General features: G+C 42.4%; 1 protein-coding gene across 1 annotated transcript; it reads right to left on the reverse strand.

Annotated features, from left to right (window-relative positions):
- Window positions 1-1251: 1251 nt before the first annotated feature.
- Window positions 1252-17363, reverse strand: CDADC1 (cytidine and dCMP deaminase domain containing 1). Its single transcript, XM_037375946.1, has 9 exons — window positions 17224-17363; window positions 13655-13749; window positions 11937-12114; window positions 10545-11123; window positions 8399-8448; window positions 7153-7322; window positions 6439-6628; window positions 5732-5792; window positions 1252-4488 (listed from the first exon to the last, which is right to left on the reverse strand). The coding sequence occupies exons 1-9, from the start codon at window positions 17300-17302 to the stop codon at window positions 4415-4417; spliced, it is 1476 nt and encodes a 491-aa protein (XP_037231843.1). The 5' UTR covers window positions 17303-17363; the 3' UTR covers window positions 1252-4414.
- Window positions 17364-17571: the final 208 nt, after the last annotated feature.

Consider the following 17571-nt stretch of genomic DNA (forward strand, 5'->3'; position numbering starts at 1 on the left):
TCCAGCTGCAGGCTGTTGCACAGGTTTTTTCCCCCTTCTAAAATATGTTGTCCCAGAGGTGATACCACCATTGCTAACAGTCTCAGCCTTGGCCAGTGGTTGGGTCCATCTCAGAGCCAGCTGGCACTGGCTCTGTCGGACAAGGGGGAAGCTTCTGGCATCTTCTCTACAGAAGCCACCCCTGTAACCTCCTGCCACCAAAACCTTTGCTAGGCAAACCCAATGCAACAGTAATGCGCATCTATTAGAAAATGTCACGCACCTTTGCTTTTCTAGTCTCCAAGCAGTGTTGCTTACCGGAGCTAACAAAATAAAGCCAAACAGGTTTTTGAAGGTGGTTTGCAGGCAGAATGGCTGAAACAAAAAAATCTATTTAGAGGACTGCAAAGCTTTTCAGAGTAGTCCCCACATGAAGCATGGCTCTGGGAAGCCTGTCCTATTGCCAGCCTGGCTGACTATATTCCACTTGTGTGACTACAATGACATTTCAGTTCAAGAGTGCTCTGAAATGCGTCTCCCATCTGTCCCCATTTACTGTGTGTGGCTCCGTGGCATGAGCTAGTCTTGGAGTGCATTGAGTAGATTCCTTTCAGATGAAGTTAAACGGTCCTGATGCACTCCTCTGGCTAACAGGCTTTCAGTCCCCATGCCTGGGGCTAGAGCTAGGCTAGAGCTGGACCATCAACACTCCTGATGGGTCAGGCCTTCAGCATCACCTGCTTCATGCTACAGACTCGCTCCCCTTGAGCCACACTGCTGACCAGGACAACCATGTGCCCCGATCACCACAACAAACCCCTCTCTGCAGTGACTACGGATCAGGATGCCTGCGTGTGCCCATGCAGGCAATGCAGGTCTGCAAGGCAAGAGATGCAGAAGGGACCAATTTAACTGCTGGTGGTCAGAGCTTTGCCCACTTCTATCCTTTCCAGCCAAGAAACAGGCTGTGGAGGTGGTACCTCATGCAATGTTCCCCAAGGCAGTGCTTACTCCCCAGAGGAAGAGGGAATTAATGCTCATTAATGCTGGCAGGGCTGAGGGAGGGGATCCCAGCCCTTCCCCCGGGCTGGCAGGAAGCAGTTTCATGTTGAGACAAATTCTTCAGGCACAGCAGAGGGAGGCGATGCAGCTCAGCAAACAGGAGACACTGCAGGAGCAAGTACAGCACTGGGCTGGTAAAGGGTGTGAGCATTTCAAAGCACTCTGTAATGTTTCTAATAACCCAGAGCACTTAAAAATACACTTCAGTACTTACTGTCAGATTAATTTATTAGCACAAAACATGTTTTGCTGTAAGGCAGACAATTAACAGAGAAATTCTGTAATTCTCAGTCAGGAGGCCAAATTATTATAGTTAATACCTGCAATTAAAATGACTGCTCTGAAACGAATGGGAGAGACATAAAATGCATGTGGAAATTTCATACAATATATAAAATATAGAACTTTTACATTTTTAAATTTTAAATACACTGTAGCTTTTATGTAGGAAACAAACATCCTAGAGTTCATTTGCAAAACAAGCGCTGTGGCAGATGTCCAGTCTTCCGTGGCTCTCCCTGGTATGCAGGTGACATGCACAGCAGCACCTACAGAGTCCATGGGCTGAGAGAGAAACCCCATTCACATTGTTCCTGTTGGCCAGCATAAAGACCCTGCCTGGTAATCCCAGTAAGAATTAAAGAAGTAGGGTTATACTGATAATCACAGCCTACAGAAATTTGTGAGCCTCTGGAGGAATCTGTAGATATATGACAAGGCAGAAATAAAGCCAGACTTCCAAGCCTTCAGCCTTACAAGCAATTCCAATTTTGATGGAAATTTTGTACAAAAATCCTCTTTTCAAAAAAGATAAAAGGTAAAGGTAGAGCCTTAACTCCTCATGAAGTACAGGCTACCAGCAGCACTCACTGCAGTGTTGTTATTTAATATGTGTGACATTTGATTTGTATCTTGATTTACTTCTCCATGTACCCAGGCCACCTATGATGTTTCAGGGACTTTTCAATTTCAGCTGTTCCTATAAATAAACAGGCTTCTTTACTGATTTTGATACCAGCTGAGTGATCAGTATAAAACTTGAAGTGGCCTTAAACTTGCCCCTGGTTTTTTTCTCCTGCTTCTACCTCAAGTGAAAGAGCATTGCCTATGAATTATGGAAACAAGAAGGTTTCAGTGGGTGGAGTGGGGTGGACTTTTTACTGTAATCCAGTGTCCTTCCGATCAGTAAAAAAAGCCAGGAGTAATTACTCTAACACAAGATGCTTAAAAGAAGTGGGGGAGGAAATATGTCAAAGTAAAACATTTATGACTTAAAACCAGATTATAATCTTTCTTATGAAACACCAACTTTTGACGTTAACCTCATATGGAAGTTACAAACAATGAAACTGTATCATCCTTGATGAGAGGAAAAAACTGTCTTTCTGATGGTTGTTCACCATGCAGACAAGTAACTTAATCCCCAGGCCCTGGACTCTGAATCTGACAGGTGAGGCACAGAGCTCTTGCAGATGGATCTGTTGGTCCTAAATTCAGGATCCAGGTTCCTCCGCATGAGATTACAAGACCTGGTGAAGTGGCAGTTCAGCAATTTCCTCTTGAGCTACTGTGAAAAAACACTCTTTTAAGGTGTGACGCACAAATGGATTTCACCATCCTTCCTTTAGCTGACAAACAGGGTCAGATTTTTCTCCTTCGCTGGGTCCTGGTCCCGGGAAATGAGGCCGTATGCATCCTGCTTAGAAGACAGCAGTGGTGCAGGAGGTCAGCCAGTTGCCTGATGAGATTTTTGCTGCTAACTGCACGCACTGCAACTCAACCAGTAGCCCTAGAGTAACCTTCAGTCTAACTAGGCTCAGAGAAACAGCAGCTTCTGCAGCTCCAGTGAGATTGAATCCTCATGGCAGTAAGAGGATATAAGCATTCCCCAGTTCTACAGGCCAGGTACTCAACAATGAAGTTAACACTATGAGCCATGGGGAATCACAGCTCCTCACTGCAGCTCCAAGCATCAAGAACACTACCTTAAGCCACAGTACCAGTAGCCAAATGGGGTGAGAACGGACTCCATATAATTAATGCCACATTACATATGCTTTGCGCACTATCCAATTACAGCTTTAAAAGAAACAAACAGAACCTACGGCAGCTTCTAACACGATTCCCCTTCCAGCACTTTAAAGAGGGCAGCAAAGACAAGATGCATGAAAGAACTGGGAAGAGGCTGTTATATATCCTGCCAGCAGCAGCAGAAAAAGGTTTAAAGTGTTTGCACTTGACACTCAGCAGAGGAGTGAACAGAAAGTCTTGGATCGTCTGCTAAAACAAACAGCTAGAGGTCATATTCAAAGCAGCAAACAGATGGGAGTAAGGACAGTGATCTCTCAAAAGATTGCTGGGTACAACTCGCTGTTCCGATTACCTATTATCTACCCAGCACCCCTCAAAACTAGCAAAAATATTAGACTGCCATTTCACTGGCTGTTTTAATGTCACCCTTATTCCACACGTAGTCATCCAAGAGACTGGCACCTGAAGAGACTCAGGCTATTGCACTGGTACAGATCATCCTATCAAAGAAACAACAGGATATCCGGCACTTTATTAGCTTCTGTAATCCTAGAAGCCTGTTAGCGAAGTATTAACAAAACCTGAACACTAGCACTCTTCACATACTATGTGCCAGTGAGATGAATACAGCCAAATTCTTTCAGGCCTGCATCCAGAAGCTGAGAAAAAGCAAAGGTCGTCATCTACATTAATTCAGGTGGGCTGCACTTGAGGAAGCACACAGCAGCAATGCAAGTGCCACAAAACAGAAGAGCTCTGCTGCTATGGTGGTTGGAAGATGGTACGTATGAGAGACAAGCTTGATTTCCAAATCACTTACCTAGCAATGACTGCCATCCCAGTATCTTTGTCTCCTTTATACAAACAGACTGAGGAGCAGAAGCCACTTTCAGCAAGAGGAATAATTGCTAGTGATTATCTATCTACCATTTCCTAGAAGATTCCCTTGATGATTGTACTTGAAGAACTAGGGCTTATTTCTGCATTCTGCTATCCCAGAATTTAGAAATCCATTCCCTCAATCCACACAACAAGCAAAAAAGATGTCGTTTTATTATCATTCTGATCTACCAGCAATAAACTCTCAGTATTTTTTTTTAATGTGTTAACAATGATTAACCACTCAGTTACTTTCACAGAAAATACAAGCAGCATTTTTTTTGCCAGGAACAACTAAATTAAAAAGACCTTCAGGTAATTCCATAAAACATTAAAGACATCATAAATAAACTTATTCTAAAAATTACTTTCCAAGCAATAAATAAAACTCTTCCTTATTTGAAAGTGCAAACAGGCTGCATTATAAAAAGTACAGAGCAAGACTGCAGAAGTGCTCAATTATTCAGTAGTGACCAAGACACAGTTTCTTGTTTTGGTGCGGCTGGTCATCTAGCGATTTTGTTTTCTGGATCCCATCTAAAGAAAAAAATACATGTGAAACATTAATACAATAGTAAGCATAGCTTAAATACTCAACACATACAGGCACACTGGAGTAACACTGGGGGCAGGGAGGGGGATGAAGATTGTCTTCTTACTTTTACAGAGGAACACACAATAATCATAGCAAGAGAAATACACTAAAGAAAGCAAGCACCTTAAAACAGTTCAGGGTTGAAAATACAACAATGAAGAAAACATTGTTAGAAAAATAAGCCCTGTTAAAGGTTGTCAAACAAAGTACCCCAGGATCAATCTTTCTACAGCTCAGCCAAAAAAACATTTAGCAGAGAGAAGGACAAACAAGCCCTAACATTCTGCAGTGACTGCTAACAACAGAAACACAACTTTGAGCCCTTTCCTCCCTCCTTTCCCCTGGTCCGTAAGAAAATAGCTAACAAAGAGACTTCACTAATCTAGCTCAGTACACGTTAGGAATTAGCTTGTAGTATGTGGCTATTCATGGTACTCTATGCTTTGAGTAACTGCCAACTCCCTATCTTTATGCTTCGTATCTTCATGCTTGAGGCACAAAAATTATTTAGCTGCTTCTTCCACATTATCTTCCCCTGTGGATGAGAAACATTTTGAGGACTGGTAGATGACAGTAGATGACAATGGTGGGTCACTTTTGTAGCACAAAAAGGCTTCGACATAAGACTCATCTAAACTCTGCTTTCAGAAGATAACAGCTCCCTTGCTACAGGGGGGCAGGCTGACAAGGAATTTGTGGCCTTTGTGTTAAGTATGTCTATATATACACACAAAGATAAATGTTGATTGAAAAGCATTGGCATAGATTCTACTTCACAAAAGCAGCACTGAAGTATTCTGCAGGACATATTTAAATGTTGGAGGAGTCCAATTTCTATTGAAAAAGAATGACACTATGGAACACAATATTAGAAGTCTTTATAGAAAAAATTTAAAACATGATAGTCTGAAATAATCTATGTGCAAAACATGATATTGTTGACCTCGATAACAGCATTACTAAGTTTTGTAATGTATCTGCTAAAGCCAAGCATTTGTTAAAACAAGCTCATTTTCAACTTACCATTAGTTCATCTAAGCTCAGAGAAGTTTTCACAGCAAAATTTAACTAATTGAAACCAAGATTAATTAAGACTAATAAATCCCAGAGGGATTAAGGTTTGTTTAAAACACCATCTCACTTACTGACTTCATTCATAAAATGAATTGATGAAAAAATACTTACTTTCCCTGTCTGTGGGGTCATGGAATTCAAGGGCATTAGTGTGCAATGGATTTATTTGCCACTGGTAAAAGAAGAAAAAAAATGTTTACTTATTTCGGAAAACAGAAGAAAGCAAAAGGAGAAAGAAGTACCCTACAGTCCTTCATCGTAAGGCATAACTAGGGGTGAGGTAGGAAATGAAGGGCCCCCCCTTCAACACACACTTGCTTTTAGGATGAAAAGCTGTTAAGAGATGCATGGCCGTTTACTCCCTTGAGAATGAGAAACGAATCTGCTCAAACCAACAGTGCTGCAGCTTCTCATGGTGAGCACCTTGAGTGCAGGTGCACTTGGCCACCTTCAAAACCTACCACAGCTCTTTCCTGCTGAAAGGGCATACAAAATCACAGTGATCTCCCATGTCAGCTGCCATGCTGTGACAGGGAGGCTTGGAGAGAACTTCAGTGTGAAGAGACCACCTCAAACAAGAGCAATGACTTAAGAGAGAAATCTGCAAGGCAATTACACAAAACAGAAACACCTGGCCCCATCATATGGCATATGGCACAGCACTTCTCCCCAGTGTGGGGACAGAGCAACCTCTCAGTTCCACTTGACTAAACAGCACGAGAAAACACAGCTTCTAGGCTGGCTGCAGATGACTGCTCGCTCCACCCTCCCCAGACGCTGCCCAGAGTTTTTAGAATATAGTATATTTAGACACTTACTGTAAATTTGCTTACACCCTCAAGTTCACCAAACTTCATATAGGAAATGTCTGCTTTCTTTTTTCCAGCATCAACATCTCCTGCATAGATCTGCTTGATACCAGCCCCTTTGATTAATGGGACACATTCATCACACGGACATTTTGTCACAAATATCATGCTTCTCTCATCTGGTTTTATTTCTCGACACCTACAAGCAGTCAGAAAACAGAATTATATCTTAATAGTTATGAATGCCAACAAACTAGATAGCTCACAAGAGCAAGCAAAGTGTTACATACTCTCAGAAGCAACTTATTCTTAACCAAGTGCACTAGTACACAACAATACCTGGTTTGATTTTACTATCTGTGAACAGAACACCCATCCCACCTCTCCGCACATATCATTATTGGAAGCCTCAACAATTTAACAAGTTACACTTCCATTTTTCAGGTTATAGCATGGTCCCAGCAGGAATCGGAGGCAGTGGCTTGTATCTGAAGGATAGCTGGTGTGCACTGGAGTGAGTAATTTTTAAAACCCAAGTTCACTCATGAAGTCTGAAGAAGCCCCAGAAGCTGACTGTGTCCATGCACATCCAGGTTATGCACCATAGGCATAAACAAGACCGTGACTGCATTCCACACTTCATCACAGTGACATCATGCATTTGTCATGGAACTGCTTCTGAACCATCTTACTCTTTTTCTGTAGTAAAAATAAACCCATTACCTGAATGTTAAGGCATTCTGCTCCGCATGTATAATGTATCTGAACTTTCTGATTTCCCGATCTTTTTGTTTATCATCCATGTGTGGAAAATCAGCATATTCAGATCCAACAGGAAAGGCGTTATAACCACAGCCTACAAAATACATTGCTCCTGTTCCATCACAGCTTCTCTGCAACAGTAAGAAAGCATCAAATTTGGGGACATTTAAACTGAGTACTAAGTCAAAGTGTTGTGCAATGTATACTTTCACATTATCAGTTCGTGCCAGGTTACAGCAGTTAGAACTCAGCTCTTGCTAACCGTGCCACGTCTATATGGAGCTTTTCTACTAAGTTCCTCCATAGGAGCCGCATGGGCAAACTGTAACACCACAGACAACATGCTCCACAAGACTTCAGAAGCTTTCCTTTTAGCAAGTAATACTGACAGCAAGAACAAAAAGTATTAAGGATTTAGTCCTTAAGCCTTTCTGCAATGTACAAAATTAAAGACAGCTGGGGTTAGTCTCTGATGTGCCAGAGGCTGTGTTTCACCTGCCTCTCAACAGAGCCAGTGACCAGTGGGCTGACCAAGTAGCAATCAGTAACTGAAATCAGAAGAAACCTAACAGCAATAAGCAGCTGCTGACTGAAGTGCTAAAAACAAATGAAGAGTACTTTGCAGCTGCATGGAGGATGAGGCTTCCTGGGATTAGTAACATGCATAATAAGAGACATAAAGAAATAAAAACTTTATGTTTGGATGGGAAAAAGCACAGTAACAATATCTGTAGAAAAATATCACTTTGATCCAAAAAGGCATCTACTAAAGCCAGTATGGCATTTCAGCTGCAATAAAAATCATCAAGAGCTTGTCAGCCTATGATTGCATGAAGACCTCTCCAAAAAATAGCTGCAAAGAGGGACCATACACAGTAGGCACACACTGCCTGATCAGCAGCTGTGGCAAAACTTTTTGGCCAGGACACCTGGAGTAACTGACAGTGACTAGGGAAGCAGGCACGCTTAAAAGCTAGACAGACACACTGTGGTAGTTACTAAACGCATTTATACTCCCCCTTCATCTTGACAGCCATAATAATGAACTCAGACATTAACATTGAACTAAAGAATAAGAAGTGCAAGCCTTCTACAGTGCTGTGTGCATATGAAAAATGCACGTGTATAAACATAAAGCAAACAAGCTCAAAGCAGACACAAATTATGAATTATGAGTCCAAGGAAAAGTAACTTTTTCAATACTTACTGATTTTTCTTCTGCCCAAATAATAGCTCCAACTCCTGTTTTATGATCCTCTAAAATACATAAAATTTTAGCAGTAAATAACAAATGAAGCACTTCTGAGTTACCTCTACATTAACATATGACATCCTAGAGTAATGAATAACATTAATTGTTGCTTCATGGACAGAAGAAAAGAAAAGCTGAAAGATTTAACAGCTTCAAAGTCGTATGAGTCCACTGCAAAAGCTGGGTATGCTTTAACTGCAAGGCCAGCCAGTCTAAGACTTTGCTACGTACATTTGTTCACAATGCTAAGAAGCAACCAATAAGAAGCAATCAGATAAGAAAATGTGTGCCAGAATATATATGGACAGGTTTGCTGAGGTGAGATGACAAACTGATAAAAACCTTCTCAGTTATCAACTGCTTAATTAATTACTTAATTTCTTCCATTCTTTAAGTGAATTCCTTAAGTTTATGGTTCTGTGATCTGAATTCCTATCAAAATTAGTTGTATTTTATACCTAGGTCAGAGACAAAATGTTAACAATTGGATTTTAGGGGGGCCACTGTTGCCAAGACCACAGGAAAACTGGAACAGAACTTTCACTATGTGACCTGTAAGATTTTTATGGAACTTGGAAATCTTCCCCAGTAGCTATTGACGGGAGTCTTGACCAGTTAGAGCATATCACAGAGAAAAAAATGTTTCAGGCTTCTAGCGATTAATATTGTAGAAGGTGCTGTTTCAATTAACCATTTCCATCATCTCTGGTATCACTACCATATGGTATCACTACCATATACAATCACTCAAAGAGGGTCTTTCCTGCCAAAGATATGTTTTATGAGGGCTGGCTTTATTTATGTTCTGCATATTTATCAGTCACTGATGTATATTAAGCCAGCACAGAAAACATCCTGTGATCTTGCTCCTCTTAGATCCACCCATATAATAAAGTAAAGCATGTAAATATATGTGTGTGTGTGCTGTTATTTATTTTAATTTTATTACAGGAATAAAGTGGAATAAGAGTTTGCTCAAAAGCCAGGCCTCAGTACAGGCTAAACAGCACAGATAAAACTGAATTTTGCTGCCCCAAAAATAAGTACTCAAGTTTGGTCAGTCTGTCTTGTTCTGTGAAACTGTAGTTGTACAAAAACCTCACAACTGGTTCCATGAAATTTCTGAACTACTTCTAAAAACACAATCTCCTCTGCAACTTTTGGTGACCAAATTTGTGGAAGGTACCTGACAAAGAAAAAAAAAAAGGGGGGTGGGGTGGGGAGGAGGTTCTAAAATGTGACGACTGTTCACCTTTTCAAACAACAAAGTCAAAAGTAAGTCAAAAGGCGTATCGAGCTCCTGACTTGATAGGTTGGATTTGTGTGTTTGGGTTGAGGGATTAGTTTTGGTTTAAGCTTTAAATGTGTACTATTTATTTGTTTACAAGTGTTTTAAAAAAGCTACTATCCTATCTAGATGAAAAAACCATCCCTAAGAAGTACCACCAAGTTTTAAGTCTTCATAAGTCTGTTCTCTGGAACACTACTGCATTGATACACAGACAGAATAAAGCAGCTAACAGAAGTCATCTGCATCAAGACAGTCAGTAACTATCCTTCCATCCTGAACTCCTGTACATCAAAACTCCAGCATTTTTGCAAAGAAAACCCCATCAGATATATTAACACTTTGACTAATAAGATTAGTACTAGGAAACTGAATATAACTGTACTTAATGCCCTACTGAAAGGATATATTTCACTGCCTTTTTTCTGAAGAAGTGTACATAATCTGCTTGAAATATTGGCATTTATTTGATAAGAGCAGCATCTTGTGAAACCTCAGTAAAAAGAGCCTTAGAGCAGCTTGAAGAATTTAAATGTCATTGTATTCTGTGTTCAGGTAGGTGTTAGACATGTTGGCAGGACAGGCTTTGCTAGCACTGTATGTAAAATACCTGCACTAATTTTCTCTTGGCAAGCTTGCACACACAATACTACGTACCCCTGTGGAGTTTTTACTATTACTGCTGCTCCTGTTTCACAGATGTAGGAATGGAATTCGGCAGCATCCTCAAAGTATTTGGAAGAGTAAGACTGAAATCAGGAACTCGCTTTACTCATGAGACACATTCTTCCCTCCCCTACTGTAACAGCTCACCTGTCCGATACGCGAGTAGTCTGGCTTGTATCATACAGTGCCTTGCAATTTCTTGGGGCAAACCCTGATGGTCTGTTTCATTTGTTTGTTGCGATTCACTGTTGTAAAATCCAAAGCATCCAAAGACAGGGACACTGGCAGCCACTGTCGCCAAGACCAAGACAAGATCTTTCATATTTTGCCTAAGGTTGCTGAAGTATGGATTTTCACAGAGGTTCTCCAGTCCTATTGTCATCAGTATTTGCTTGTGCATTTCCTCATTTGAAATTAGGAATAAACTTTCATACTCTTTTATTCTCTCTTGTCTACACGCAGTATAAAAGTCAATATTACAGTCAGTCTGAGATTTTGCTATTTTTTGAATAAAATCAAACTTCGTGGAAGTTTCTTCAACAAATTGCACCATATAGCACACCAAGGGCTGAAGCAACACACACACACGAGCACGACTATTTGACTTCAGTCTTTCTACTGCTTTGGCATCTAGCTTTGCATCATCCGTAGTCATGGGATTGGATGCATCATTCTGCAAGCTGATTTCAGGATCTGCAGGCCAGTAAGAAATCCTGTTCACCCCAGCTGGAAGAGAAGACAATGTAGCAAAAGGAACCATACGAGTGCAGTGGAACATAAACCTCATATTCAACCCACTATTGCTTAACCCTGGTTTTACTCCTTTAAGGCACCGAGTACTGCTTAAGGAGCACCTGGACAACAAAAATGCTAGCTGTTACGAGTACCAAGAGGTTATCTGATTTGATAATCAGACTACAGACAAACATTGGAGTTTTCCAAGTTCTAAAATCTTTGTCACAACCTAATGTTGTGTCTTACCTACAACAGATACATTAACACCACGTAGAAAAGTTAGCACTAATAAAAGTTGCTGCTGAGATTAAAAATCAGTACTTGCATAAGGGCTGTACCAGCAGATGCCATGTCAGGAAAAGAATAATCTGACTTGTCTTCATTTTGCTTGGGAAAAGGAAACCCTAAAGTACACACACTTCCTCTGGTGCCACTAACTAGCAATGGTGGGGCAAGGAAAAATGTAGCAATCTACACCTCATCATCAGGCATAGGGCTGCTCTGGAAAGGTGCAACAGGCATGTCAGAATCTCAGCAGTGCATCCCAACCCAGAGACAAGTACCACCAATAAGAACAGTTGCACAGAGAGATAAGGTCTCAGTAGTAAACCCTAGTTTCTTGATCACCAGGTCCAGGAAATGTACATTCAGTATTATTTTCAGCCTTGTGGAAAATATCAGCGCAGACTATGCAAGTTAGGGATTGGCATTCACAAGTGAGACAGCCCAAAGAGAAACAGGCTTTCTGATACCACCAATCACAAGCATAACACTTTTTCCTACTCTACTACAGTCATTGCTTACCGTTTACAATCATTTTTAAACAAGTTGAACATGGTTTTCTGGAAAAATAAAGGTCACAGTTTTTAAGTCTTGATCCATGTTTTATGAGTGCAATTTGGCCAGCATGTAAATCTGTACTGGAACAATGAAGACCAATAATCTTCATGTTTTTCACCACAACTAGACCACTCTTCTTCACCTACAGAAAAATGTGTTACTATTATTATTATTTTACTTTTTTTTCAACATCAAGTCCGTTGAGATGTTACGCCTCTTCCTTGGGTAACAGTAATCAACTAGGATCACAGCATATAGCTCTTCAATACAAATTGCAATATGAATCTTTACACAATCTCTGTTATACTTCCCCTAAGCAGTTATTTCTTTTTTACATGGTTTCTACATGCCTGCTAATAACAAGAGTGCTGTGCCCCGCCAAACTTCAAATAGGGACTTGTTGCAAATTCCTGATTTTTCTGGTCATTGCTTTGCCCATAACAAAATCGAGAAGCAGTGTAGAAAATTCTGTCAGTTACAGCTGAAAACGCCTCTGGATCATCCAGCATCTGGAAATGCTTATGAGTTTAATTTCTGTCTCAAGCTTGACCATCCTGGCAGCCAATAGCTTCTCTAGCTTTATTTCTGTCTCTTTACTTACAGAAATGAATCCTGGTTCTAAAGAATCTTCCATGGAAAAAGTCTGCGTACCGCAGACGACCTCTTACATCTGGATTCCCATGTCTTGTGAGGAAACTGGATACAAGCTAGTTTGATGAAGCCAGTGGAACAGATCTCATTATGTGATCCAGCTGCTACCAGAATACTGTTGCCTTAGATCTGTAAATTGCTCAATTTCTTTGCGGTTACAGAAATTAGGCTGTACTAAAGCCCTACATATAACCCAAGTGCCATTTCTAACTGAATTACTGAATTTGAAACTGCTTTTGAAGTTTATATGGTGTTGCTCATCTGTCCCTCTTTCAGATCTAGTCTGGGACATACCAAGCTCTGAAAATCAGGCCTAATTGTCACTCACACTATTTTCCTATCTTTTCTTGTCCTGGCTGATACATGTGCTATGGATCTTAGCAGATGGGTATGCTCTGCATGAAGTGTAATAACAATTTTAAAGAGCACAATAAGAACTCTGATCACAAAAAGAAACACCCTGTTCCAGGACACTCTGAAAATACCCCTCTACTTTGAAGTGTAACTGGCCACTATTTAGAAGACCCATTCTCAAGACTGGTTTCTTTTCATTGTCACTAAAGTTATCTACAAGTTCTTGATCAGCAAACATTTCAAGTAGTTCTGTGCACCTCCACGATAAAAAAGAACTTGTCTGCAATCATGACCATTGTAATTGTAAAAGAATATTGCTACACCATCAACCGCGCTAATTTTAAAGTTACAATTAGTATATACTAAGAAATGCATGGTATACACCATGCCTTCTTTGTTATGCTCTTCAAAATACCCACCATTTTTCAGTGTTTGCTTCACCTGTCGAGGGTGTACCTTGCCTTTCAAAGTTTTTCAGAAATAGCACACTATTTAACTATTTTTCTCTCACCAGCGGATTTTTTTTCTACTTGTAAGAAATATTTGAAAAAGGTTTACCAGCTTTTTTCTTCCCCCTCGCCTCCTCTGGACTATCTGTTGTGTATAGAGCAGTTAGAGTAAATTCACTGCAGGAGCTGTTCAGAAAGACCAATTAACAGTATGCATGGACATATTACCTGTGATTTTTTCTGTTGCTCAGCCGAGGGAAAGAGCTCCATCCAGAGACTGAACAAAGTAAAAAGATTGACCTTAGAAAGTCTTGGCATTTGTCCTGTCATCAGAAGAAAAAGAGAAGTATTTATTAAAGAATATTTATAAAGAAGCCCCACATTGTTGAACAATATTTTTGAAGTCTTCTACACCACAGCTGCTAAGAAGCTAGTTCATCAACCACTTCTGCTATTATCGCAGCTAAATCCACACTATCCTCTTCAGGGCAGCAGTTGTCAACTCAGAATGCTGACATCTGGATGCAGAGATCAGATTTGTGCAATGAGAGAAAATGGTGCAACTTTCACTGAAATTCAGTGAGTTAATTCTACTCAGAGGTGAAGAGCAGAAATCACAGATTGGATCCCACATAACTTAATGTGCTTAAATGATTCACAGAAATTTGAAACACAGCTTCTGATTCAGCTTCAGGCTCACCACAGAAAATATCTAGGCACACATCATGATCACTGGATGGTGGCGTATGATAGCATGGACTTTGTAAGGATGGTGATATTGGCTAGCCACAGCTTCCATAAGTTTACACTCTGTACATGCGTGGTCAAAAGCTTTACCATTGGTCAAACTCTACTCGTCCATGTGACCAGCTACTGCCACCCCACAGGCTATTCTTGGCTGTGTCCATGTTCTCTCTTCGTCCTGTGCTCTTCTTCCAGCCAGCCTCTCCTCCTCCTTTTCTCTGCTTCATCTAAGTTTTTACCTAACCACTTTGCTGCAGGATCACAGCTGCACATCGTCAAAGCAAGGCCACAGCTGCACACCAACATCAAACTGTCTTCGTCCCCCTACACTGGATCACTGACAACCACAGCAAGAGTGGATGAGCTGTTGTGAAACCTTCCAGTTACATCAGTTCCAGAGAAACCTACTTCTGGATTTTTACAGTTTGCTTAACTTTTGGTTAGATTTTTACAAAAGTGTAAGCCTATTGCTCAGGCTGTCACTTCTGACTGAATAACCAAAGAGGTAGCAAGGAATCGCTTCTCGGATCACCACCTTGTGCTGTGTTGTGCTTCTACTCAAAATCTGAACATTGTCCTGTGAGGGGCAGCGCTCCGCATGCATGAGTGCCCCACAAATGAAAAAGGAGGAAGTACTGCACTGCTCACTAATGCTTGCACCATTCCAGATGTAAAGCTGGCGTGCTTCACACTTGGCATGAAGTTAATTAAGTCTTCGAAGAAGCTCCAGTCCCTGTTTCAGGGGTGCTTACAGAGAGCTGCAATGAAGATATATTCCTCTGCAGGTCTCATGTGCCACCTGACAGTAGTATTTCTGTTTTTATCCCCTCCTGCAAATGCCAAAGTTTTTGCAAAGGAGGAAAAGGCAAAGGCAAGAATAGAATAGAGGAAGGCATTTCTTGAAGTAGTTCCAGCAGTTTGGAAGAGATACAATCAGATATTAAGATTGCTTCGGTGCGAGAGAGGGTTAGTTTAATGACATGTCTGTGAACCCATACAATTAGGACAGCAGATAAACATATGCAATCCATGACTGGAATACCATTTTCAGACAGCATTTTAACGGCTTTTTTTCACACAGATGTGTGATCTTGGAAAGCAACTATAGACATCTCAGCAGCACCATCTGATGCTACACTGTCTACTACTCCTTAGGCTACCCAGCTACGCTAATTCCACAGTGCACAAGCACTGCAAGGGACACATGGTTAGCACAGATATGTGTGCTATGCTTGCAGCACCTATGAATCTGTTATCACTTGTACTAAAAACAAATTGTAAAAGAAGTCTACAAGTCACATCTAAACAAGTAGAATTTGTTTTCTTAAATGGGCATTTGAGTTCACTCTCATTACAGCCCCTGTTCACTCCTGTTGTAGCACACACGTGTACAGTTCCCAAGTGGCAAGCTGAAATAAACAGTGCAATTTGTATCAACTCACACATACACCGTCATGTTTTCTAAAATAGATTACAATTTGGCATACAAAGTATACTTAAAACAGAATATGCCAAAACCAAGTTTTAATTACTGTTTGTTTTCTTTGACCTAATCTGAATGTGACCTGTCAAACACATGGGAAACAAACTGAAGAATGTACCGATCACAATGCAGTTGTGACTTGACTTGAATTTATAATGAGAAGCAGGAGAATATCATGATGAAAAAGGAGAGACCTGTGGTCACTATTATCTATGTATCCACATCTTCAGTGACTCAGTACTTAAATGTTCCCTTAAGTTCAACAGAGTGAAGAGAATACTGATTAAAGTGGCCTGGAAAAAAGGTAGAAGACATCTTACAGAATTTAAAGCAACTACAGAAGATTGGGGAAGAAAAGGAATCAGGCTCTTAGCTACTGAAAGCAAAACTGCACATGAAAGGAGCGCTCTTTTCAGGTGCATCAAGTCCTCACACAGAGGTACGATTTTATTCCTCCAGGTTAGGGATCTCACTCTGGTGAGGCAAATCATGCTCCAGGGAAGCACACGCTGAAGGCCAGTGTCAGAAACTCTGCTACTCCTACACCTGCAAGCAAAAAGGAGCAGGACGCTCCGGACATGGCTCAGATACAGGATTATGCCATGGCTGCAGCATAGGAGTCCCTAGTTCAAAGTCTGAAAGGCTTGTAAGAAGTTGTCTTGACAGTATGAAACAAACACTTGTGCTTTGCTTTCACACCATCAGGAGGAGGAAATCAGTGACGTCACTCTCCTGTCTGGGAAACAGAAACTAGAAACCACTTTCAGAGCTCATCTTGGCTCACTTGGAGGCAGGATTTTCAAAAAACTGGGATGAAACAAAACCCATTTACCCATCAAAGGGGACCTGGCAGCCCTGGCATGGTCCTCAGTGTGAGAGCTGTAAATATACGTCCATGGGCAATGAGTTTGTACACACCACTCCCCTGGGACAGCAGCGACGGGATATGTGAAATCCATCAAAATCAGCTTCATCTGGGCATCCCCAGCCCTGAGAGAAAGTTGCTGTCTACAAAATTCATACATGGGCCCTGCTATAGGGGTTAACAAGAACACCCCTCAGAAGGCAGGCATTTTTACGCACATTACATTTTACACACGTGAAATATACATGGTGTAGAACTGGAAAAAAATAATTTTGAGGGTGGGGTGAATGCAAAATACAAGCGTATGTTATCAAAAGGCCTTATGAATAAGAGCACAGGCGAGCGAGGGAGGGGGGCCGGACACGCACACACCGTACCGCGTTATCTGTGCCGGCAGCACCCTGGCGCAGCAGCCGAGGGGAAGGCTGGGGCTGCCGGCACAGCCCGCGGAGGGCACAGCCCCGCCAGCGCCCTGCGGGCAGCGCAGACCGGACGGTTCCGGGCATTTCGTTAAACGCCCCCAAGCACCCGGTGGGCGAGAAGAGACCCGCGACACGCCGTCAGCGTACCAGACCCCTCCCCCCCCGCCGCCTCAGCGCCCGCTCCCCAGGGCGGCGGGGTCGCGGCTCCCTCACAGCCGGGGCAGGCCCCGGCCCGGCCCCCCCGCAGCCAGGCCCCCCGCGGCGGGCACGGGGCGGCGCTCACCGGCCATGCTGTCGGTCTGCGTGCTCGCCGCGCTCACCCGCGGCCCCCCCGCCGCCGCCGCTTCCTCTGCGCCGTGCATCCGTGCCGGTGCGGGTGCGGGTGCCGGTACCGCCCGGTGCCCCCGGCCTCCCCCGGCCCGCCCCCATGGCGGCCCCGCTCCTCCCTCAGGGCGGTGCCGCGGTGGAGGCGTCCGCATGGCAACTGCCGCTGATGGGCGGGCACCTCGGCCAATAGGCAGCGGGAGGGGAAGGGGGGGTGGGGCTTGTCGTGACGGGGCGGGCGGTGGCTCCTGGCGAGAGGCGGGGCCTGTGCTCCGTAGCGGGATTTTAACGGTGACACAGAGCTCAC

Source organism: Falco rusticolus, chromosome 2 (assembly GCF_015220075.1).
Source record: "Falco rusticolus isolate bFalRus1 chromosome 2, bFalRus1.pri, whole genome shotgun sequence".
In the NCBI taxonomy this organism is placed as follows: Eukaryota; Metazoa; Chordata; class Aves; order Falconiformes; family Falconidae; genus Falco; species Falco rusticolus.